The sequence below is a fragment of the Hydractinia symbiolongicarpus genome, chromosome 10 (assembly GCF_029227915.1).
Source record: "Hydractinia symbiolongicarpus strain clone_291-10 chromosome 10, HSymV2.1, whole genome shotgun sequence".
NCBI lineage: Eukaryota > Metazoa > Cnidaria > Hydrozoa > Anthoathecata > Hydractiniidae > Hydractinia > Hydractinia symbiolongicarpus.
In genome coordinates, this window is record NC_079884.1 from 7,053,795 (window position 1) to 7,079,684 (window position 25,890).

Here is a 25,890-nt window from a genome sequence, read left to right on the forward strand (position 1 = left end):
ACACTGTTTACCTGGACTAACCGCTTAACCCTGTCTTAGCAATGGACCGTTTTTTATTTTTTTTATTTAAACAGAGTCTATGAGAAAGTCTTTTTCAAAAGGGTATTATCCCTATACGCCTGTACAACACCGTTTAAATGTAGTAAGCACTCAGCCCGGTGTCACGATGAATTTTTAACTTTTACAAAAACTGTTTGTAAGCTCTCCTTTTATTTCAGCTATCGTTGCGGGAAGTTATTTTATAAAAAATATGTTACAGTTGCGACAGTAACACGGTGCATGTGGTTCACTTGATTTACAACAAACTGTATACCTGTACTGAAGCGGTCCACCTGATCATGTGGCACAGTTTGTCGTCTGTCTGTCTCTGCGCAAGATGGCACCTCAAGTAGCGAGACATACTAAATGCGGTATATAAAGGACGGGCGACCCCGTGGATTTTTCCACGGGTTAACGACTAGTCTCTATTATAATAGCCGTATTCCGTCTGTGTGTTTGTGCGCGAGAAATGCGTTGTGTTACGTACACACGAAATTGCGCACAGCTCTTTGATCTTTTTGCGACACTATTTAAAAATTTTATTTTTATTTTGTCTTTCGCGTAGTTTCACAAAAGTTTAACTAAAAAAGTTTCTTATACAAAATTTATGGCTAATTAACTTTTATTGTTCCTTTTATTGTTTTATTGTTCAGCCTTAAATAAGTACACGGTCAAAGTTGCGGACAATTAACATTGCGTTGTCTATTTCATTAAATAAGTTTTAATTATTCGCGCCTTTTTAAGGAAATTAACAGAAACAAGTTTTTGATAATGGGAGGAGAACAATAATTTTTAAAAAGACTTTGTACGTGATTTTTTGTTTGTTCTTAACATAAATTTGGAATTTATTTTGTAAATTTTGTTTTATCTTTAACCATTTACATGTTTTATGACAACAATAAACCTGGATGTGCTTTTTTTTGCTGAAATTATTATGTTTTAACTGAACAAAAAAAGTAGGAAAATGTCAAATTTAGTTTTTCAAAAGCTATTTGCAAGAGAGGCCTCTATCTTAACTCCAATCAGGTCGTAAAAATGCGCAAATTATTATTCAAAAAATGAATTTTGCGAGAAACCGGCGTTACACTACTTTCGATAAATTATACTAGAAAAAAAGAAAAATGTGTAGTTTAAACTGCTTCCGTGCCTATAACTGTAAATTTCCAGGCACCATGACTGCTACAGAGTAATTTTATAACAGGTGCGCGAAATAACTTAATAACAGGTGCGCAAAATAATTACGTTGGCTAATTCCCGTGGATTGTTCCACGGGTTAACGTGTTACGGGTTAACGGGTTAGTCTCTATTATAATAGCCGTATTCCGTCTGTCTGTCTCTGCGCGGAACCCCCGCTGAGTTAGAAAATTATGTCACGGAAACACGAATATCAAATGCGATATATTTTTATCCACTTTGTTGCCACGGGTAAATATAATGGACGGGCTAACCCGTGGATTTTTCCACGGGCAATGACTAGTCTCTATTATAATAGCCGTATTCTGTCTGTCTGTCTCTGCGCGGAACCCCCGCTGAGTTAGAAAATTATGTCACGGAAACACGAATATCAAATGCGATATATTTTTATCCACTTTGTTGCCACGGGTAAATATAATGGACGGGCTAACCCGTGGATTTTTCCACGGGCAATGACTAGTCTATATAATAATACGCCAGTTCCATGTGTAACAGGCAAAGTGGATGTGTTGTTTTTTCTAAAGAAAAAGCCGCGGTATTATGTCACTTTTGCTAAACTTTTATTTTTATTCTGTCTTTTGCGTGCTTTTTCAAATTGATTTAAAATTTTTGTTTTAAAAAAGTCACGGATAATTTATTTTATTGTTCTTATAAAAACCTTTGTGCAATGATGTTATTACACATAAGTCACGGGTAATTAATTTTTCTTATTTCCTTAAGCACTTATCCATAGTTAACATATTGGTTTTATTTATTCCCGCTTGAATGGAATTAACAACAATCGTTTTGACGAAAAGAACAATAAATCTTATGGTTAATTTGGGTCACTATTTCGTTGTTTTTTTAATCTGTAGTGGATTTTTCCACGGGACTAAATACTAGTATTAAGAATAATTGGGATATGATTTGTCAATAAAGTTAAGAACATGAAGGCTGAAACGAAAAAAGAAAATCCTTATAAAATGCAGTGCGTATATCCTAGAGAATAATTTATTTAAAATGTAAAAAGATTTTTCCGTTGTTACTGATTTTTACGCTACGAAATGATTGGTGTTGTTATAACAAACCCTAAACAAAGTTAAATCAGTGTTTACATCTGTTACGTGACGATCGATGGAGGTTTTTCAATATTCTTTTTTGTGTGACTTAACGACTTTTTCTAATGTCTGGTATACTATTTTTTCTGGTGTACTTCTGGCATGGCAAAGCAGTTATATAGTGTTAGCAGAATTAGCTTTTTACATAACCGTTGTTAGACACCTTTGATTTTGTTACATCATCTGCACTTTTATTTCTATTTATTTTTATTATGTTGTTAGGTCTGCTTATATTTTTAAACGTTTTGGTTTAGCGGGTATAAATACAATGCATATTTAGAGCAACCTCAATCCCAAGGCTTTTTTCTCTTTTATTATTATTTTTGTTATTGCTGTTTTTTGGACGTTTTGTTTCAACAGGAAATTGTGACTTTTAAATATTCAAATTACTGTGTTCAATGTTTTTATTTGGCACCCCCCCCCCCCCAACCCTTTTATTTGGCACCATGACTCAATGAGAGATTCAGTAGTGTCTCCCACGGGAATTTGCCTAGTCTATATATGAATACGCCTTGTGTGTGTGTGCACGGTGAGGCCAAGGACTAAAAATCACAGGTCAATTTTCTTATGACTCATGCATTGTCTTTCCACAACGTGGCGTTACGCTAAAATTTACAAAGTTAATAAAAAGCAAAACGAGGGTTATTGTTGCTTATATTAAAGCCGTATGTGACCGTTAAGGCGGGAGCAAACCAGCATTTCATCCAACATACGACTGTTGTGATGTTGGATGAAATGTTGGTTTAAGTCACTTCAAAATTTTAAAAGAATTTGAAATTTTCAAAAAAGAAGAAAAAAATCGTGTTGGACGATGTTGGATGAAGTTTGATCGCCGTCAAACATTTCATCCAACATTATAGGCAAGTTCAAAGGAATTAACTATCTGAGTTGCGTGAATTTTCATGTTGAATTGGTTTGGTGGTACTTTTCATCCAACATATAAAAATCCTGCGAATTTCAAACGTTGAAACGTTCGAAATTGACGTTCGAAAACATTCGAACATTCGAGTTTTTGAATGGAACGTTTTTAATTTGATGCGTTTTAATAAAAACATTATCATTTCGACAGGCATGTCAGATAGGATCAGTGCAAGATTTAAAAATTTCTAGCAGTGAGGAAGAGCTATCCCCTGTGAAAGGGAAAGCATTCGAACAACACAGAAAAGGACAAGAGAAAATAGCACAAGAGAAGGCTTTGGAAGAGAAGAATAAAGAAGAAAAATGAGAAGGTTCAACTGCTAAGAACAAAAAGAACAAAGATAAGGATGGGGAAAGTTCTTCCGCCAAAGACAAGAAGACCAAAGTGGAGGAAGGAGAGAAAGAAGGAGCCAAAGATTGGACGGAAGATGAAGTATCTATCCTTATATATATGTTTGAAGAAAGACCTTGCTTGTGGGACTGCTTTGATAAAGAATACTCAAAACGAGATGTAAGAGATATTGTCTATACGGAAATTGTAAGTGCTTTGCCGTTAGCATCGCTAAAAACTAAAATAAATGGCGTGAGGACAAATTTGGAAGGGAATTGGCTAAAGTGAACAAGACAAAGAGTGGACAGAGCACTGACGAACTGTATGTTCCCAGCTGGGTCCATTATCAGCGCCTTTTGTTCTTAGTACCTGTGGTTAAATCAGCTAAAAGTAGAGACACTCATAAACATACCATTGAGGTGAAAAATCTCGAAAATGACGAAGATGAAGACACCAAGGTGCCAACCCACGAGAAAAAAAGCATTGCTGAGCGCAAATTAGATTTACTATCCAAATGCACTGAGGCGATTACTAAACCAGCCAAGGCTACCGAGGCTACCTCTCCCGTGGTTAACAAGAATTCCACTTCGAACTTTGCTGCCTACGTAGAAGAAAAAATGTCTAAATTGGGAAACCATGAACGAAGATACGCTGAAAAGTGAATTTCTGACGTGTTGTTCGATATTGAGATGCAGTCCGACAAGGACGAGCATATAAACCGACCAATGATCTATGGGAGTTATTCCAATCACTTATATTTTAATAGCACACCAGTGCAAAAGAACAGTGGAAGCAGTTCTTTTAGTAACGCCAACACAACACACCCAGTACAAGCACATAGCTACACTGATATGATAAACAATCCTTTCTAGGAGTAGGAATACTTTTTATTATATTATTTTTATTGTATTTGTTACTATAATACTAGAAAATTGAAGTATGCAATTTGATATGAGAAACAAACCTTTCTAGGAATATGAATATTTTTCATAGATCACAAACATTGTAGTTTATTTCGTTTTATATCGCTAGGAAAAACATCTAAAGATATTAAGTTCTGTTCATAAAAAATAAATTGTTCTTTAGCAATATTTCCACTGCCAGTCTACAGCTCCTTCGTTCATAAAATAATCTTTAAAGTCGTCCCTGATTGCTTTAGCTGTAACAGATGCATTGTGACCAATTTTAGGCATTTGGAGGGAATGAAATGTCTCCGCCATTCGCCTTCTCGAATATGACCATTGTCAAGGATAGAATCTGCTAAATTTACCGTACGATAAGCTGATTTTTTGATAAGCATGTTGTGCAATGCCAAAGCTAAGAGGACTATGTTTTCGACATGTTTTGGCTCCAAATTTATTGTAGTAAAAAAGACTCTCCATCTGTTGGCAAGAATACCAAACAGATTTTCGGAAATTCGTCTTGCTCTACTGTGTCTGTAGTTGTAGATTCGTTTATTTTCTGTTACGTTTTGCTGAGGATAAGGTTTCATCATAAATGTTTTCAATGCAAAAGCATCGTCACATAGGGCAAAGAAACACCACTAAATAAATTATCATCCTTTGGAAGCTTTACCGACCCATCTTTAATAGATTGTAGCAAGGAACTGTGGCTCCACACACCTGAGTCGCTAACTCGTCCGTTAGACCCACCATCAGCATACAAGCATTCGTACTCAGGACCAGCAATCGCTAAAAGGATTATCGAATGATTATGTTTGTAGTTGTAGTAGTATGAGCCGCAATTGGCAGGCTTCTTTATAGTATTGTGCTTCCCATCCATTGCACCTAAAGCATGAGGATAGTTCCACCTAGTCTCAAACTTCTCGGAAATTTGTAGCCACTCTTTCTCGGATGATGGTAGTTGAAGACATTTTGCGACCAATTTCTCCACCAAAGCCCTGCAACACCCTTTTATTATATAGGATACTGCATTCAAAGAAATTCTGAACTGAAAATGAAGTAATTGAAATGATCCTCTTGTCGCAAGAAAACGAAGAGTAAGAGCGAGTCTTTCTTCTGCCATAATTGGTTTGTGGCCACCACAATTGCTCATCTGCCCCGTTGATATCAGGAAATCGAAATCCCCTACATCTATCCGAAACATTTCCCTAAATCCGAATCTGTCTTCAATCTCTGTTAACGTTACAATCTTTTGAAATATGTTCAATAAATATTAAGTTCGAAAACACTGCATTTTTATCATGCACAGCACGTTTGCGCTGTTTTCTTAATACATAGTTCGTGTCTGTTAGGCAAACTGTTCCTTTAATATTTATATTTTGGATTGAGATATTGCGGTAAATATACAATATACTGAAATGATTTAAGTTAATAACTGTTGATTTTTATACTTTGTGTAACACTTTGAAAGGACTGCTGTATACCATAGACTGAATATCTGATTTTGGTATGATGTGTTACAAACTGTACAGTGTGGGAATTTTGTAATAACCTTTTTGTATGACTTGGCAAAATATGTTGGATTTTTCTACTGTCAGGTATACTTTTTTCCCTTTTGTACTTTTGGCATGGCAAAGCAAGTATAAATTTTAGCAGATGTCGCTTTTAACGTAGCGGTTGTTACAGGCCTTTGATTATGTTGATTTTTTTTTTTTGTACCTGATTAAATTTTTAAACCTTTTGTTTTTAACGGGTATAAATAAAAAGCTATGCAGACTGTGGGTACTCTCGATCCCACGGCTTTTTTAACTTTTTGCCGTTCCGTTATAAAAAAGGGACAAAAAGTCGAGGTTAAATTGTTAATTTTAAAAATTCAAATTACTATATTGTATGTTTTTGTTGTGGATTCTTTCACGGGATTTGGCTGTCTCTATAATAATAGCCGTCGTCTTTCTGTCTCTGCGCGGACCAACTCTCTGCGCTGAGTTAGAAAATGATGTTACGGAAACACAAATATCAAATGCGATATACTTTTATCCGCTTTGTTGCGACGAGTCCAGTGTTAACAACGGGCCGTTGTTTCTGTTTAACCGAAGTTCCGGTATATAATATTTTTTGAGAAAAGGATATTACACCTGTGTATCATTGTATATCTGTACTAAGCCCTTAGCTTGTAGAAACATTTTATTTCAAGTTTTCACTGTGAACATGCCCTAAAAAGTATAAAAAGATTGCCCAGCTGTTTTTTTTTGACGGCGTAGCAAGGGATTGTAAGCTGTGCTTTTATTTTAACTTAAGTTGTGGAAATTTATTTTTAAGTCGTGAGCACTTCACTTGATTTACTACATAATATATAGCTGTACTAAAGCCCTTTATCTGAATATGTGGCACAGTTGGTGGCTCTTATTAATCAATTATTCGGGTGTCAACGTCGGGTAAAACAGTTACTTGTGGCTTAACCTGGCGTTTTAACAAAGTGCAACCTGTGTTTTAAAACCAAAGCTGTAATAAAGTTTTTTGAAAAACGTATTAAGTACTTGGTACTTAAGTACTTAAAGCTTGGTTCTCACTATGGTCTAACGATAAGCTAACCATAGTGCGCATAATATTCTTGGGGTACCTGGTGTATTTGTTTCACGTTTACACTACGGTGCATCATTAGCTCTTTTGTAGCCAAATATAATGCGAAAAGAATGAAAAGGAAAGATAAAAAAAATCCTGTTATTATCACTACCTCGAAGGATAGGACGTAGCTTGGAAAGAAAGAAATTAACAAAATTACGAAGAAGGTAACAACTTTCGGTCAGAAAGGCAGGGAAAAACTTTCACATTAAACAGTAACTCTTTTTCTTCTTCTTCAAACGTCATTTTTTATTTTTGTTAGCCATTTAGGTTTTAAAATGACATTTCACAACAAAACATACAACCAATTTTAAAAACATAAATCGTTTTGAACACAATTTATGTCGCCTCCCTTTGAAGATTCTTGAAAGTGAGCTTATCTCAAGCCAAAAAAAAATATATTAAAAAAATTTGATTTAAAAAAATCGGCTAACGATGAGCTAACGATGAGTTCAGCTGTGAGCTAAGCAGACACTTTCACGTTCAAACTATGGGTAAGGTCTTAGCGCATCATGTGCACTATGGTTAGCTGATCGTTAACCCATAGTGAGAGGTCAGTTCAGTGTCAGAAGTAATTTGTCCACATTTACTAAAACTTATTTTGCAAAATAAAATAATATTGACTGTTTGTTTTTGCTATGACGGATAACAACGGGTTGTAAACTATGTTTTTATTTCGGCTAAAGTAGCAGTGCAGTTATATTTTGAAAAATACATTACAACCGAAACACTATAATATCGCGTGCGCTTCAATCGATTGACGACATACTGCTTACCTGTAAAGCGCTCCACCTGACTGTTTGACGCAATTTTTTATGAAGCGCTCCACTAAGTGCTTAACGCCAGGTCACACAGTTACTTGTGGATCAACCCGGAGTTTCGATGCCGGGCTTCCCGGCTAGTCTTCTCTATAATAATACAGAGACTGCGTCTGCCTGTAACAGGCAAAGTGGATGTGTTCATTTTCCTTTGATGTCTTCGAAAAAAGCATGTATCAAGTGCTAATCTATAAGGTCAACATTGCGGTGTCAATAACACTAATTCAACGTAAATATCTCATTAGGGTTCTCACGCTTCCTCATAACTTCTCAATTCTCCTGAAATTCAAAAGGTCCCCTCAATTCTCTTCAAATGTCGTCAAATTTTTTGAAAATAAGTTTTTCTTCTCAAATCAAAGGCACCAACCAGTAATACAAATTGCTCAATTTAAGCAAGATGCTATATCTTTGTTATGTACGATATGTTTTCACATGATAGTGAAGTTTCCTTTTAAAATGGCGTTGACCAGACATGCTAGATGTTTGATATCGAGTTTATTGGTGGAGTTACCTGACAAAAATGAAACAAGGCTTGCAAATATGGTTAGAATATTGTACATGGGAGAGCAGATAACAAGTTCTTGTGCTGAAGACAAGCCAAATGATTCTATTTGCCTTGGTGAATTTTATCAGAATTTCCTTGATGATAAAAAGTACTGAAATTAAGGAGTAATTATTAAAATCATCCTTATATTGTCACATTAATAAGCTTCTATCGAGCATGGTTTTAGTGTTCATAAAAATTTGTTAGTTGATGATCTGTCAGAAATTACTTTGGTTGCACAACGAGTTGTCAAGAATTACATGATGCAAATGCTATGTTATTACATATAATAAACATTACACCATCTCTTCGTCGACATGTCGGATCGACCCATCAAAGATATTAAGAATCGAGTTTCTAATAAAAAACAGCTAAAAAGAAAGACAAAAATGCATAAATCGACTAAATCAAGAAAAATGAAGTTAATTGTAACAAAAACCATTTGCGAGCTTCATACAGATGCCGACCTCTACGTAACACTCCAGATGGAGTGAAGGCACTCTAAACCAAATCTAGTGCTTTTCGAAAATCTGCTAAAGAAAATGATCAAGAACTTGAGGATTTCAATTGCAAACAATATTTTTTGCTTTTCTTTTTTTTTTTTTTTTTTTTAGGGGGGGGGTTACATCTTTATACTTTCCAATTCTGTTCTAACTGCTTTCTTAGCATAACCCATACATTATCTATAAATGCAAATTGGTCCATACACAGAGTTTCATTAACTGAGAAGGAAAGTGTTAACATGTTCTGTTGATTTTTATGAGCTTATGGCTAGGGCTGAACTTTTTCAGAATACTGCCCCAATACGTTGGTTTAAAATGAATCAATTTCATTGGTAAACATCAGGCTTAGCTTATTAGCCCCTGTTTGTTTTATAGTAACATATATTAACCCTATTTGGTATAGGCTATTTTGACCCTTTTAAGTAGGGGGGCATAAGGTGCCCGCGGATGAACATTTGTTCAGTTTGGTTTTAAGTGATAAAACTTGACTCAAAGAAGCACCAATATGTTGTGACTTAATTAGTGACAAAATATTTAGGTTTACATGTCATCACAGGAAGTGATGACGTCAAAATGAGACAATGGTTGAAGAAAATATGTCTTTCTTGTAAATTCTCGTCTTTTTATCTTTTTTAAAACTATTTATAGTACTAGTCATTAAAAAAGTAATGTAAAAATGTAAGATATTAATAGGAACATTAACAGGTGGTATAAAGACAAGGGATTTCTCCAAGGAGAAAATGGTAATCGATCAGAATTTAAATCTTCAAGAATTTTTCTTGAAAAATCTATATTTGAGAACCTTTGTGTTAGCAGCTGACATGGAATAAAACTTGGTATATCTATTAGCACTTACGTCAGTACCTACTCAATAAAGACAATTCGAATTGACATGGGACAAAATGACCTATGACGTTATCATATGACAATAGAAATAGAGAAATAGGAAATTACAAACATTCTTGTCTGTAAATTACCAATATTCCGGTCTGCAAATTACACAGTATGCATGTCAATATTGTATGATGACTTTTTGTCACTATCACATACATAATCCCATATTCATACAACTGGTTAGTTTAGAAAGCATTTATTTTTAGCATTACAATATAGTGAGATTGACAAGTCCAATAAAAATTAGGAAAAGTCACAAAATGTGGTTCACAAAATGTGTGTGGTTCCTTCATTTTTACAAGTGCAACTTTTCTCCTTAAATCTCTTCAATTTTTGTTAACAAATGCTCCTCAAAAATCACCTCAAATATCCCTAAATCTTCTCAAATTTGGTTTGAAAAAAAGGTGGGAACCCTGCTTATACTAGTGGATATTTTTCACGGGCTTTATTGACTAGTAATAAAGTAATAGCACGAAAAATATCTCCAACGTGATCGGCTAATAGAAGAGAAGAAATTACAATGTCTTATAATAATACCGTGTGTCTGGGTGCTTGTGAGAGGCGGTTTTGACAAGTGTGCATTTTCCCTAGATGTTGCCGAAAAATTTCAGGTCATCAAAAATGTCTCAATAACTTAACATCAATAACTAACCTTTTAACGCAGCCATTGCAATCTATTATACAAATTTTTAAAAAGTCTTTTTTTGTCTTTTAACAATTTCTTGTTGGTGTCAGCAAAATGTTTAAATCGTTATTTCTCTTTGACCTTTCTTTAAAACCACATGATCTTATACATTATTTTGATTAGCATTTTAAGTTCTATACAATACAGTCAACAAGTAAATTTTATTTTATTAATTTTTATCATTGCTGACGTCATTAAAAGTCAAATGGCGATTCCTTTTTATTGCTCTTCTGCCTAAGTGGTCAATAAGTGAACGCGAGGTTTCCACTATCGCAGATTGCTGGAAACTAAGTTTCTTTTCAGATTCTGTACGGCAATGCTTTGCAGGTGTGACTGCTCATGCGCAGTGAGTTAGTATTTCAGGCGATTCTCGCAAGGGTTCTTCCTCGATCGTCAGTTGGCCTTGGCGTCGCAAACTTTTGCTAACAGTGTTTAATGTTCTTCATATCTTTTATCTTTTCATGTACCATCAAACTTCGAGTTTATGACGAAAATCGTGGAAAACAGACTACGAAGATATATATTGTAAGATGCACGGCATAACAAATGGTCATCTTCACGGTTTTTCTTCTCTAGAAAAAAGGCTATAAAGCTCCCACGTTTGGATCCATGGGCTAGAGAAGTTTTTTCATCCAGTTGCTGATCATCATGCCGTTCATCATAGTTGTGTGTATTGTATATGTGCTTTGTCAAGCCAACGAGGCGAGAATAGTGTATTGTATATGTTCTTTGCCAAGTCAACGAGGCGGTGTATTGTATATGTGCTTTGCCAAGCCAAGTGCTTTGCCAAGCCAACGCGGCGGTGTATTGTATATGTGCTTTGCTAAGCCAACGAGGCGAGAATTGTATTGTACATGTGCTCTTTGCTAAACCAACGAGGCGAGGTGTATTGTATATGTGCTTTGCCAAGCCAAAGAGGCGAAAGTGTGTATTGTATGCGTGCTTTGCCATGCCAACGAGGCGAGAATACCAATATCACCATATTGAGTTGTTATTTATTCTTAATCACCCATTGCTGGGAAGAAGTGAAAAGAACGGATATATGAGTTAAGGAGGTTACAACTTGTTTATATTCAGTGAACAAGGAACTAGTTTTCATCACTAAATGCATTTACATTAAAATATCTAAGTATAACATCAGCGATCAGTTTCCCAAAAAATGTTGAGTAAGGTATGATGATTCCTCTCGATTAAGAGAATTTTTGCGATATAGATGTAGAAAACTAACAGCATTCTTTTGAAACGTTTTCTTCGTCACTTTATAAAATATTGCACCTGGAGTATTCACAATATCAAACAATTCTGTAGTTTCATTACGACCAACTAAAAGACTAGAAACCCTATCCACATTGCTGTTTGGAATTAAAGTAAAGTAATCTAGTCTTGTGTTGCAGTTTGATTTAAATGATATCTAAGTTTCCATGGGTGAATATTTATCATAGCACATCCGTATTTCATTCTCAACAGAGAATGCTTCACCCCGATCGGACCTATGATCATGACGGGCGAGTATAATGCGTGTAAGTCATATTGAAAAAGAACAACTTTGTTCGTCACTAACATACTGCCTGGCACTTATTTGACCCGCGGTCCGTAAGGAATAAACTATCTGAGTTCTCTTATAACATATTGCCGCACGTAGTGTACTGGGTTCGTCTGCGGCTCTTAGTTCTGGGGACCGCGGATCGAATCCCGCTCACTGCCAGGAAGGATGTTAGTGATGAACAAAGTAGGTCTTTTTTAATATATCTGAGTTTCTGTTAGGCATAATAAATCACTTTCCATGTTGTAGGATCTTGTTTTAAGCAAAGTTACTACTTCACAAATTACGCCAGTATCTTTTGATGTCAATTTTGGGTGTTTTCGCATATAATTGTATTGCTCGGTTGCTCGTGTGTCTGATTTAATAGCTGATCTGGAAAATGTTTCCGTTAGGTATAAACCCTCTAAGCTTGTGACTCCACTAAATGCGACATGGATTTGTCCTGAGTGAAAGGCTTGTTGCTTTATTAAATCAAAATAAACAACAATTTTATTAAACGTTGAACCTTGTGAACAGTACAGGCCCATGACAGCATTAGTGGGAATTGCATTCGTTTCATAGTAGGTGAAGTTAGATTCTGTTTATTAAATTTGATTTCCTTTTCTATCCTGCTTATTGTAATAACATTTTCTTGTATAGCATATGGATCTGTTCTCATAGCTTAATTAACTCCTGTACTTTTGTCTTCCATTCTCAAATATATTTTTGTTACTTTTCCTAATCCATCGGTATTTATACGATAAACAGTTCCAATCTGTCCATTAATAAGTTTATCTGATATGTCAATATTTGATGTCAACATGACTTTCGCGTTTAGTTTTAGACGAAGTTTTTGAGCTAGTCCACCTGTTTTTTGTGCGGGTATGGAGTTTTTGCACCATTGACACAGGAATATTTTCTGGGATTTTGTCAATGGCGTCGATATTTATTTGATCCGATGATATACTGTTTAGCATATTTTGCTATGTTCAGAGGCAGGTTGGTTTTCAACAAAGATATGAATCGCATCTTTGGCGTAGTTTAGGTCATTTTAAAAAATGAATTTAGATTTTAGTAAATCTTCGTGGTGCGTTTCTAAGTTTCCCACTCTGATATTGTTTAATAATTTAACAAACATTGATCACCACGCTGCCTCATAACTTCTGTCAGTTCAGCAATCTTAAACTATTTCCAGCAATGCGAAAGATTTAACAGTACATCTTTGTAGTCTGCATAAATTAGTCTTGCTTGAATTGGTGGAAATTGGTATAAATCCCCACATGCTATAACAGATATTCCTGCAAATGGAATATCATCTGTGCATCCAAAATATTTCAGTTAGCCATTGGTGAATGTGGAACAGCAGTTTGTTTGAGATTATTGAGATTCCGTCTATTACGATAATGCTTAGCTCTGAATGCTTATTTCGCAGCATGCACCTCTTTTTATTACTCAACTTAGAAATGTTTTTAGTAAAACTTCTATCAACTGGTATACCTAAGGCTGAATGTATTGTATTTCCCTCAACATTGCCAGAATAAGAATTTTATCTATTTCTAAGTTCCATGTACGATAAGATGGTGCTTCATTTAGCATGTCAGAAATTGTTTTATTCAAGTGTGACTTTCCACAGCCTGCGCTTCCTGTTAGAAAGAATTGGCTAATTTTATGGTGTGCGTTACATTCCAAGCTTTTTGTACCTTCTAACGCAATCATTCACGACTTCAAAATCTTCCCTTTGGGTTTCGTTTAATGCTCCAATTTTTTCATGGAGTTTGTCATCAGAAATTCCAGAATTACTAACCGATGAAAAAGTGTTCCCAATAACTGTGACGTTTTCGGTTTCATTTGGAACTTCTTGATTGCTATAGTAATTTATATTGCTCATTTCATCATTAACATCGTCATTTCAACAATTTGTATTTATAATTTATAATACACCGTTTTCCAATAATTTCTCTAAGTAATTACACCAGTTTTTGCTTAGCAATTCTGCTTCCTGGCGAAAAGGATAAAACATAGAGAGCAAATGATGTGCGTACCCTTCTGAATTTTTCTGTCGACTAGGCACATGGTACCTTAGGAAACGCTTTTCTTTTCGTACAGACAACATTTCTTTAGAGGACATAAGAGGTAGATTTTTCGGATGAGGCGATTCCATATGAGTATCAGCTATTATTTCTTTAAGTACTTCTGGTTGGCTGTCATTTTCATCATCTGGTTTCGTTTTTTTTCATGGAGTAGCTTGACAAGAATTCAGCATAACATATTTGTTCCAACATAGGGTATCTCCTTATTTTAAAATTTTGGATTTGGTCTATCCATGTATCTATCCAACATATCTCATTTAAAAATATCGGTACTGTCTGGTGGTAAACTTAAAATCTTTTCTTCGTTACGACATACCCTATATCTCTTCTCAGAAATGTTACTATTTGCAAAAGCTACCGCTGGAAATGCCTTTCGTAGCCATATTTCTGGCATCACAATAGCAACTGCTTTTTGAACTGATGATTTAGATACACATTTGTAATGGATTTCATTTGTACAAATAACGAATCGCCAGTTTCTAGTGCTTGTGATGCGGCTTTCCTCATTGCTTCTGAAGATTCGTCTTCAGCTTTAAAGAAAAAAGCACACATGTAAGAAACCGCTTTATAATAATAAAGAACAGGTTGAATGTCTATGTTGGCTTCCCATGACATCAAGCCTTCGGTAAAATAATTATTTATAAAACAGGAATCTGGAAGCCCTTAGAAGTGAATTTGAAATCCACTATCAGGGGAAATGCTCAGTGCATTTTCATACTCTTTTTTTTTAATGGCTAAACTTTAAAGAATTTCTTCAATTATACCTGGTTGGGTATAATTAGGTTAACCTGGATGCAGAATATTGTTTAATCTTGGATTTAAATTTAAATCCATGTAAGTTTTTACTTTTTCTAGTATAATCTTCCTTTCCTTTAGTTGTGTTTCCCTTTCTTCATTAGAGATGTTGTCAGGCAAAGGCTCAGCGACGATTGTATGGTCTGTAAAAAATTTCCCCGAAGAGTATTGAAATTTTTTTTTATGTACTTACAACAAGATTTGGAATGAGAATGTGTTTGATATGTCGAAACTAGTCTGTGAAGAACTGGGTTGCTTTCTTCACAAGGAAGCTAGCATTCAACTATGTTATCCACAAAGGCAATATATTCTTTCTTATTATCGCTACGTAAAATTAGTGCATTAACAACCCATAATAAAGAGTGGATGTGTGGGCTACCTCACCTGAAATTCAACTCTAATGACGTAGTAGTTTACTATACCTAACAGTCCGTTGACAACTATGGTTTTAAAAAAGGTCTCAACTTAGTATTGGTAATGTCTTGATAAAAGAACGGGAGAACCTCGGTTCGTAGATAGCAATTTAGATTGTCGATTTCTTCTTCGGATATGTCATTTCCTTGTATTTTAGTGATTTTTTTAACCAGTTTATTCCATCTTAAATCTGCACAAGACAAAGTCATAAAAAACGTTGGAAGTCCTAGCGGTTTTACCATAGCCAAAACTTCAAAAAGAAATCGTTTCCATGCAAGAGTTCCTTTCAACGTGTTCACAAACGTGAAAGCGTCGTCACTGTCTGTAAACGACTTAACCCATTCTTTAAAATTTTAAAACATCATTCATGCTGCAAGACCGTCCGCTTTAATTTTTTTGCATAGTTATATTTATGCGACTAATCAAATTAAGATATTGTGTAACTGCATGAGCAAAAAATATGTAATCACTATCAGAGGCAAACTTCGGTCTATAATTCAATAATCTTTGGTTGAAATACTTGGTTGGGGAAAGTGGTACTTCTCTTTTCGTATGATATCCGAATTTACCTGTTGTAAATAGATAAGGGTGGGAAAGTTCTTCACAATGCTCACCAGAAATTATCGGTATGGGAAATTTGTTCTCTCCTGGAGCAATAACAATATTTCCGTCGTCAATTTGCTCATGTGAAATAGTTAGAACAAAAGATGTTTATTGGCAAGGCAAACGATGTTCGTTTAACAGATTTTCAATCTCTTCTTCGCTATCGTCCAAGTAATCCTCATTCTTGGTTTTTACGTAACTGATATTAATACTTGGTGTCGATCCTTTTGCAAAGTCAATGTTCATTTCATTTTCACTTTCTCTAGTTTCATGTTCAGATGTTAAATTAATCCAAGAAGGTGGTATGTTTGTGAGATTTAATGGCATGTTGTACATATGTATTCTTTGCCATCGAAACTTTGTATTCTGAAACAAAAATGTTTTTCTGAAATGGCAGCATAATCAACATGGCGAAACAATTTTATTGAACGCCTTTACAAAAACGATTACATTTAGCATAAGTATAAAATGGTCCATTCTCAATGCATTTTTTAAATTGATTTATTTTTGCATTAGAATGGGGCAAAATGTTAACACGCGTACGTTTAGTTTCTTTACCTTCTTGGGCTGCATATCGTTTCTTTGCAGTTCTTTGCGTTGGTTGGCCCTGCTCAGTTTCACGATATCTAGTTATGGCTTCTCTTTGCCTCGCTTGGCCCTGTTCCGTTTTTTGATATTTGCCTATCCACTCTTAGCTTAACTTGGCCATATTCTGTTTTTCTATAGGTGTTTGTTGATTCTTTTACCTTAGCTTTGCCACGTTCTGTTTTTCTATAAGTGCTTGTTAACTCTTTTTGTTTTACTCGGCCTCTCTCGGATTTACTTTTTTTCTGATCTAGTTTTCTCTTTTTACGAATGGAAAGCATAATGTTATCGGTTATCTGTTCAGTTGTTAGTATTTTAAAATATTGAGTCTCGAGATACCTTTCTTGACCAGCGGACACATAAATTTTGCGTATGTAGTTTTCAACTTGTTGTAATGTATCAAATTTTAAAAGGACTGATGTACCACATTCTGTTATTTGTCCAAAACTATTTCGGCTATGAGGATCAAATAAATAAACTTGTGGGTGACCCCTAATTATAGCAAAACTAACGCCGCTTATAATGCCCAACATTCCTCGTCCTTTATCGGAATGTGATGAATTATGAAATGTGCGCAAGGTAGTGCTATTATCTGTAACAATATGAGAAATATTTTCTAAACTTTGTATTTGTATCACATTGTTTTCAGCAGTCAAACTATTTGGGAGGTCACTTGCACTCAAGTACTGGTTTGTGTAACCCAAGCTCGTGTACAACTTTGTTCCTTCGCTGAGGATATGATCAAAATCACCTGGGTTGCAAAAAGAAACCTTTTCAATAACCAACCAAACGACCGCAAACAGGGAATTACACATACATTGTGTGCCAATAAAAGTTCCGAGCCTGACATCCCATTGATGAAAAGATTCTTGTACCGACTTTAAAACAGAGTAAGGCCCAGGATTAGTTTCAACATCACTAGACAGTAAAAGAATCATTTCGCGGCAGCTTCTTTACGCGTGATTTACAATAGCAGTGTTGACGTGAGACCAAGGAAAACTAGAGAAACCTCTGTCATATTATTTAAAAAACACAAGTTTTTCGGCAGGCTTAATATATTTAGTAAGTTCACCAATAAGTAACCAATATGCTTACCAAATTTAATTTAAATTTAATTTAAAGTTCAGTAGTCTAAATATCTGATTGTCTGAATATATAGCTTTTATACTCTGTCGAGTTTCTTCTTCTTTATACTCTGTCCAGTGATGGTTGTCGAACCTAAAAAATAAGAAAAAGTGATTCATTGCGTGCATAATTTCTTTACGCCTAAATATTTATGCGGCTATTAAAGCTTTCCTCCAACCCCCAAATATGTTTTACCCTTAAAACGGTTATAAAATGCTAGTAAGCCTGTTGAAATCATGTCCTACATATTCTGGTCTTCAGGTTAGCCTGTTGTATAAGTATACATACGGGTTACCAATAACTCGTTTATATAATATTTACCTATTAAACACCTGCGTGCAAAATATTCAGGTCCCATATCTTTCAGAGACTATTGCCTATTACGTGAAACTACGCCTAAAAATCTCTATGAAACCATTATAATGGGGAAAATATAATAACTCTTGTTAGGAATATCTTTAGAACTTGAAACATACAAATTAACTTTGTTTTATTATGAAGACTCATTTTGCTTTTTTTGGTCACGTAATTAATCCGATTTCCCGATTTTTTCAAATTTTACCCCAAAATCAAAAAAAAAGGATTTGCGGCAATATTCGTCAGTTTTTCATCTAATCAATGTAAAAACCAAAAAATATGTTAAAAAAACTTTTATTTACCTTTCAGAACCTTCAAGCAGAACTTAAAAATTCGCTCGCGTAGTGAGGTAATTGAATTTTAAGCAGATAGTGGTATTTTGAACAACTTTTAAGATTTTGATGACGTCAAAAAAAATTGCTGCCGCAAGCAAAATTTTATTCCTGCCATTTTCTTCCTTTTGTGACGTACTATAGGTAAGTTTGATTCTATTTGGACAAACCTATAAAACGTTATTGAGGGGGAAGGGGGTGGGCGAATTAAGCCCCTGGTCATATTATGTTCGAATAAACCTGGACCGAGTGGGTTAAGGAAACAAGGGTTTAAAACTTTTGCTGACATCAGACACAAAACTTGATCCAAAAATTTGTTTACCTATTGCATTTATGTATAGGGTGAAACTTTTATGTAGGAAATATCTTGGATCACGTGCTTTTGACAAACGGCTAAAGCTGACATCAGCAAAGTCACTCCTTAAAGAACAAAAAAAGTTGTATACCTGTTGCCTTTATCGTAAAAATCTGAAAGCACTTATCAAGACAATGTATAGCATTTTTGGTGACTTTATCAAAGTTTCGATTCTGAACTTACCAATTTGGTCCCAGGGTGCTGCTAGTTGCCAAGACAGTAAAAGATGGCTGACGTCACCACGCCTTTTTAAAGTTATTTGGCCTCAAAGCTATGATTTCCTTGTAATAGATTCACTAATTTAAATTTTAGTTATTTGTGTTAAATGTATATACATGTTACTTACGTCATGACATTCCATTTGACAATTAACATTTGAGATATCTTTGATGACTTCAAAAATAATATTCACTTTGCCACGCACAAGCAGACACAACTTTTGTATCATTATAGAGATTTGCTTGTCCTTAAAATCTTACTTGTTTGCTGTTTTCTGAATAACCTACACAATTTTTGCAGAATACAAAAAGTTCGACGCAATATTTTTTAACATTCCAGTATTTCACTGATTTACGACCCAACGAGTTAAACTGTCCTGACTCAAATTAATTTTCTCTAAAGTAGAAGTATAGCTAAATAAAAATGTTGTAAACAAATTTTTCAGCAAATGAATAACGAAAACAACATAGAACGCCGCAATAACGCAATTCTAGCAGTCGCCATATTTGTTTATAATGATCAGTATAATTGACTGTATTTATGCTCATGGGTTTCAACTTAGTTAAGATGTTGTCAATGTTTGGTGTGACAGTTGCGTAGCGGCCAGGCCGTCCTTAATTAATTGTTGGCTTGCCTTTTCCGACTCGTAGTTTTGTTCGAGGGTTGGTCGGTTGGCAGATCATTTTTATTACATTTTGGTCAGAAATGTATTATTATTTAATTGTATTACGCTGGGTTTATTTTTTGTACCTCTGGGACATGCACATTACAGTCGCTTCACTTCAGAAATATTGTTTGTAGTCGTTCTTAGTCCCGATACATATAAATGACTATGGTAGCCGTTTGAAGTGCGCTATCGCGGCTTAATTTGTTGTTTTGATTATTTGTTTGCTATATTTTGATTTTGATTTAACTATACATATGCGTTATGATAATTTGAATCGGTAGTTTAACTTTTTTGGGGGTCGGAAATTGCCGAAATACTGGGAACATAAAAGGGAACATAGGACTGATGTACCACATTCTGTTATTTGTCCAAAACTATTTCGGCTATGAGGATCAAATAAATAAACTTGTGGGTGACCCCTAATTATAGCAAAACTAACGCCGCTTATAATGCCCAACATTCCTCGTCCTTTATCGGAATGTGATGAATTATGAAATGTGCGCAAGGTAGTGCTATTATCTGTAACAATATGAGAAATATTTTCTAAACTTTGTATTTGTATCACATTGTTTTCAGCAGTCAAACTATTTGGGAGGTCACTTGCACTCAAGTACTGGTTTGTGTAACCCAAGCTCGTGTACAACTTTGTTCCTTCGCTGAGGATATGATCAAAATCACCTGGGTTGCAAAAAGAAACCTTTTCAATAACCAACCAAACGACCGCAAACAGGGAATTACACATACATTGTGTGCCAATAAAAGTTCCGAGCCTGACATCCCATTGATGAAAAGATTCTTGTACCGACTTTAAAACAGAGTAAGGCCCAGGATTAGTTTCAACATCACTAGACAGTAAAAGAATCATTTCGCGGCAGCTTCTTTACGCGTGATTTACAATAGCAGTGTTGACGTGAGACCAAGGAAAACTAGAGAAACCTCTGTCATATTATTTAAAAAACACAAGTTTTTCGGCAGGCTTAATATATTTAGTAAGTTCACCAATAAGTAACCAATATGCTTACCAAATTTAATTTAAATTTAATTTAAAGTTCAGTAGTCTAAATATCTGATTGTCTGAATATATAGCTTTTATACTCTGTCGAGTTTCTTCTTCTTTATACTCTGTCCAGTGATGGTTGTCGAACCTAAAAAATAAGAAAAAGTGATTCATTGCGTGCATAATTTCTTTACGCCTAAATATTTATGCGGCTATTAAAGCTTTCCTCCAACCCCCAAATATGTTTTACCCTTAAAACGGTTATAAAATGCTAGTAAGCCTGTTGAAATCATGTCCTACATATTCTGGTCTTCAGGTTAGCCTGTTGTATAAGTATACATACGGGTTACCAATAACTCGTTTATATAATATTTACCTATTAAACACCTGCGTGCAAAATATTCAGGTCCCATATCTTTCAGAGACTATTGCCTATTACGTGAAACTACGCCTAAAAATCTCTATGAAACCATTATAATGGGGAAAATATAATAACTCTTGTTAGGAATATCTTTAGAACTTGAAACATACAAATTAACTTTGTTTTATTATGAAGACTCATTTTGCTTTTTTTGGTCACGTAATTAATCCGATTTCCCGATTTTTTCAAATTTTACCCCAAAATCAAAAAAAAAGGATTTGCGGCAATATTCGTCAGTTTTTCATCTAATCAATGTAAAAACCAAAAAATATGTTAAAAAAACTTTTATTTACCTTTCAGAACCTTCAAGCAGAACTTAAAAATTCGCTCGCGTAGTGAGGTAATTGAATTTTAAGCAGATAGTGGTATTTTGAACAACTTTTAAGATTTTGATGACGTCAAAAAAAATTGCTGCCGCAAGCAAAATTTTATTCCTGCCATTTTCTTCCTTTTGTGACGTACTATAGGTAAGTTTGATTCTATTTGGACAAACCTATAAAACGTTATTGAGGGGGAAGGGGGTGGGCGAATTAAGCCCCTGGTCATATTATGTTCGAATAAACCTGGACCGAGTGGGTTAAGGAAACAAGGGTTTAAAACTTTTGCTGACATCAGACACAAAACTTGATCCAAAAATTTGTTTACCTATTGCATTTATGTATAGGGTGAAACTTTTATGTAGGAAATATCTTGGATCACGTGCTTTTGACAAACGGCTAAAGCTGACATCAGCAAAGTCACTCCTTAAAGAACAAAAAAAGTTGTATACCTGTTGCCTTTATCGTAAAAATCTGAAAGCACTTATCAAGACAATGTATAGCATTTTTGGTGACTTTATCAAAGTTTCGATTCTGAACTTACCAATTTGGTCCCAGGGTGCTGCTAGTTGCCAAGACAGTAAAAGATGGCTGACGTCACCACGCCTTTTTAAAGTTATTTGGCCTCAAAGCTATGATTTCCTTGTAATAGATTCACTAATTTAAATTTTAGTTATTTGTGTTAAATGTATATACATGTTACTTACGTCATGACATTCCATTTGACAATTAACATTTGAGATATCTTTGATGACTTCAAAAAAATAATATTCACTTTGCCACGCACAAGCAGACACAACTTTTGTATCATTATAGAGATTTGCTTGTCCTTAAAATCTTACTTGTTTGCTGTTTTCTGAATAACCTACACAATTTTTGCAGAATACAAAAAGTTCGACGCAATATTTTTTAACATTCCAGTATTTCACTGATTTACGACCCAACGAGTTAAACTGTCCTGACTCAAATTAATTTTCTCTAAAGTAGAAGTATAGCTAAATAAAAATGTTGTAAACAAATTTTTCAGCAAATGAATAACGAAAACAACATAGAACGCCGCAATAACGCAATTCTAGCAGTCGCCATATTTGTTTATAATGATCAGTATAATTGACTGTATTTATGCTCATGGGTTTCAACTTAGTTAAGATGTTGTCAATGTTTGGTGTGACTGTTGCGTAGCGGCCAGGCCGTCCTTAATTAATTGTTGGCTTGCCTTTTCCGACTCGTAGTTTTGTTCGAGGGTTGGTCGGTTGGCAGATCATTTTTATTACATTTTGGTCAGAAATGTATTATTATTTAATTGTATTACGCTGGGTTTATTTTTTGTACCTCTGGGACATGCACATTACAGTCGCTTCACTTCAGAAATATTGTTTGTAGTCGTTCTTAGTCCCGATACATATAAATGACTATGGTAGCCGTTTGAAGTGCGCTATCGCGGCTTAATTTGTTGTTTTGATTATTTGTTTGCTATATTTTGATTTTGATTTAACTATACATATGCGTTATGATAATTTGAATCGGTAGTTTAACTTTTTTGGGGGTCGGAAATTGCCGAAATACTGGGAACATAAAAGAATATTAAAAATTTCTTGTGGTTTGCGATAAATCGCGAAGGTCAGTCGGAAAAAAGCAAACCAAAAATTTTTAAGGACGGCCGCAGGTACAAAAAATATTTTATAAAATATAGTGAGCTCTAGCTTACCCGTCGTCCCAGTGTATTAATTTCTCGTTGGTCTAGAAATATTTGCCACTAAAGATTGGGTTTTATCGGTGTTAATCCGCGATAAGCAGGTGAACTAACAGGATTTGTTAGGCTAGACATATAAAATATACAGACATTCTATTTATCTATGCAGAATAACAATATATACCGTGCGAACAGTATAATTAGCCGTTTATACAGCTACTTATACGATATATCTTTTTACTTAAATTTTCACTTTTCTTCGTTATCGTTCTCCCCATAGCCATCTATATTTATATAGATCAACATAAAGTTGTGCTTCAATTGAAACCAAGAAAAAGAACAAGAAACAATTTTACAAAAAAGTTATAATTTTACTGTAACTAACAGTACATATGTCGTATATATTATTAAACAACAAAACTATTCTGATTTCAAGAAAAAAAAGACGCAGTTAGCTCTAAAGAACACAAAAAAGCTTTTAACGGGTACAGGTTAATTATCAGTGCAAGCAACAATAAACATTTGTCACGTTTTCTGCAAAAATATATAAAAAAATCTGTGCAAATATATAAAAATATATATCTTTTCATCTCATGGAAGTAGTCCCACAAAGTGTCATTTGGAAGGTTTTTTTAACCCCATTTTTTCCGATAAAAACAGAAGTTCGGTGTCCAGTCATAGAAGAACTACGCAAGGCAGGATAAAAGGTTTTTGTTGCTTGCTCTTTAAGAATGAAAAGGCTCTCTAAACAAAGCATTATTTTATGTAGCTAGCTAGCTCCATAGCTACCTAGCAAGTAAGTAATTTCATGACTATCCCCAGCACCTATAAAAAGAAAATGCAAGTCAGCGCCAACAATTGAGATAGCTAGCTAGCTAGCCAGCACACCTTTCTCACTTGGCTATATATAAAATAATTTTTACCTAATAAAATACACGAATTTAAAAAAATAAGGCTTAGCTCCCCATCAATAAAGCTACTACGATCAAATCAAAAAGACCAGCAAGGGGCGAAAAACAAAACGTAAGGACTTTTACTCACGGCCGCACATGGAATGTTCTGGCAACACGAAAATTACACTCTCTTTTTGAGATTAAAATAGATTAAAATAAAGTATCTTCATTGGCTTTCCAAAAAATGGAATTTTCCGAGTGTTTAGCCTGGACAAAAACATAGCAGCTTCCAGGCTATGTGCTGTCTTTATCTTTATAGATATCTCTCTTTCATCAGGCGATTTTAAAGATTCCGCCCCGCGTGAGGCAGACGGAAATCAAAGAACTCCAAAAAAAGTATTACAAGCAGAGCGCAGTAGTTCTACTATGGAGTCTCTTTCATTGCGTTACACATTTCTCTGCAAGGATATATTTTAACTTGGTTTTGAACAAAACTGTTTAGATTTTTCTCCTCATAATTTACAGCGCAAACGTTCTATTTAGCTTGTTCTTAACCGCGATAATTTAACCATCGTGGTAATGTTTTCAAAGGTAATAGGCAAGATGGAAGATTAGCTCTGCGCAAAGTTTTAAGTCCACTGTAAGTTTTTGCACTTGACTGGCTGGTAATAACCTCCCTCAAGCTATCCAAAATGCAGACAGGTACAAAAGGTATGTGGGAATTTTTTTATGTTGTTTATAACGACTTGTGACTTTACAAATTGAGAAATTGCTAGGTCTAATGTGACGACAGAACTAAATTTTCGTATTTTTTTTCAAGATATATTGTCCGAGAATGATGTTATAAAGCAAAAAAAAAATGAACCCTGCATACTCAACATTTTTGACATACGTGTTCAAGCAAGAAATCTTAAAACATGGTACCTTTTAAGCCAAGAAAATTAAAACTGCATAGTTATCTACGTTTGAGCGGATAATTTAAAACATTTATACAGTCGTAGCTATATGTATATACACAAAAGATGTAAAGAAATCAAACCCCCCCTAACTCTGACTGATAGCCTAGTGGTAGAGCTTTAGTTTCCAGTACAAGAGGTCTTGGTTTCAAACTCCGGTGAGTCATCCCAGAAACTATAAAAGTTTAAATGTATCCTTCATGCTTAGCGTTCATCACGAGAATAAAATTGATATCTTAGACTGTTCTTTAGTTGAGCGATTGTTGTGTTCGCACGACTGCATCTAGATTGGTTGTGAGAAATTCTTTGCACATCAGCATTTTTTGTTTACGGAAAATTTTCTTCAATCAACTAAAATGCTTGCTCAACATGTAAAAAAATGGTTTATATGATTCAGTCTATATTTTTGTGTCGTTATGTCAAACATATATATGAGAAATAGTGACGTCAGAAATCTCCGAATAGAACAAAGATAGTCAGACACTTACGTCTTTTCACCAACCCTGCGGACTAGTAAAAAGATGATCTACATTCGATTTACGTTCTTACGCTTAAATATCAAACAGGCAGGTTAAAAAGTCCTGTGGACAGAGTGCCAGCTAAAAAATGTTGTGCTTGAACGAGGAGATATAAGACCAACAGCACAGCTGTATTAAAGAATCCTTAGGCTCATTTTTGACGAACCATTAAGAATTATAAAGCTTGGACCAATTTACGTAATTCTTATTTAACTCACATTGTTGCAGTTGCTTACCACATTGCATGCGAAAGATTTCACCCTCTAGGTTACAATCTTTACAACATTTGACAGGTTTTGAGTCTCTGAAAAGTCCAGCTTTTGTCAGCATCTTAAGCAATGCATACAAAAAGTTTCTACTTTGCAATTTTTACACCATTTTGGCTGTTGACTCAAAATGTTTTTTCCGCACTGACTGCAAAAATTAAAACCAAGAACTTTTTTCTTGCATTTTACAAACTACTTCCATAGTTTTGTGAAAAGAC

The 25,890-nt window shown here is 34.8% G+C and overlaps 1 protein-coding gene across 1 annotated transcript; it reads right to left on the bottom strand.

Annotated features, from left to right (window-relative positions):
• Positions 1-4,699: 4,699 nt before the first annotated feature.
• On the bottom strand, positions 4,700-6,664 carry LOC130612820 (uncharacterized). The gene is made up of 3 exons (XM_057434169.1): positions 6,617-6,664; positions 5,155-5,730; positions 4,700-5,053 (listed from the first exon to the last, which is right to left on the bottom strand). Exons 1-3 carry the CDS (start codon positions 6,662-6,664, stop codon positions 4,700-4,702), a joined length of 978 nt encoding a protein of 325 aa, XP_057290152.1.
• Between the last annotated feature and the right edge of the window lie 19,226 nt (positions 6,665-25,890).

Bases quoted from the DNA above. Each gene is read 5' to 3' on its own strand.
- LOC130612820 (XM_057434169.1), bottom strand. From the start codon at position 6,664: ATGTTTCTACAAGCTAAGGGCTTAGTACAGATATACAATGATACACAG. The intron at 5,731-6,616 runs GTGTAATATCCT...ATATTTCAAAAG, and splicing joins AGATATACAATGATACACAG to ATTGTAACGTTAACAGAGAT. The intron at 5,054-5,154 runs GTAAAGCTTCCA...CCTTATCCTCAG, and splicing joins AATCTATTAAAGATGGGTCG to CAAAACGTAACAGAAAATAA.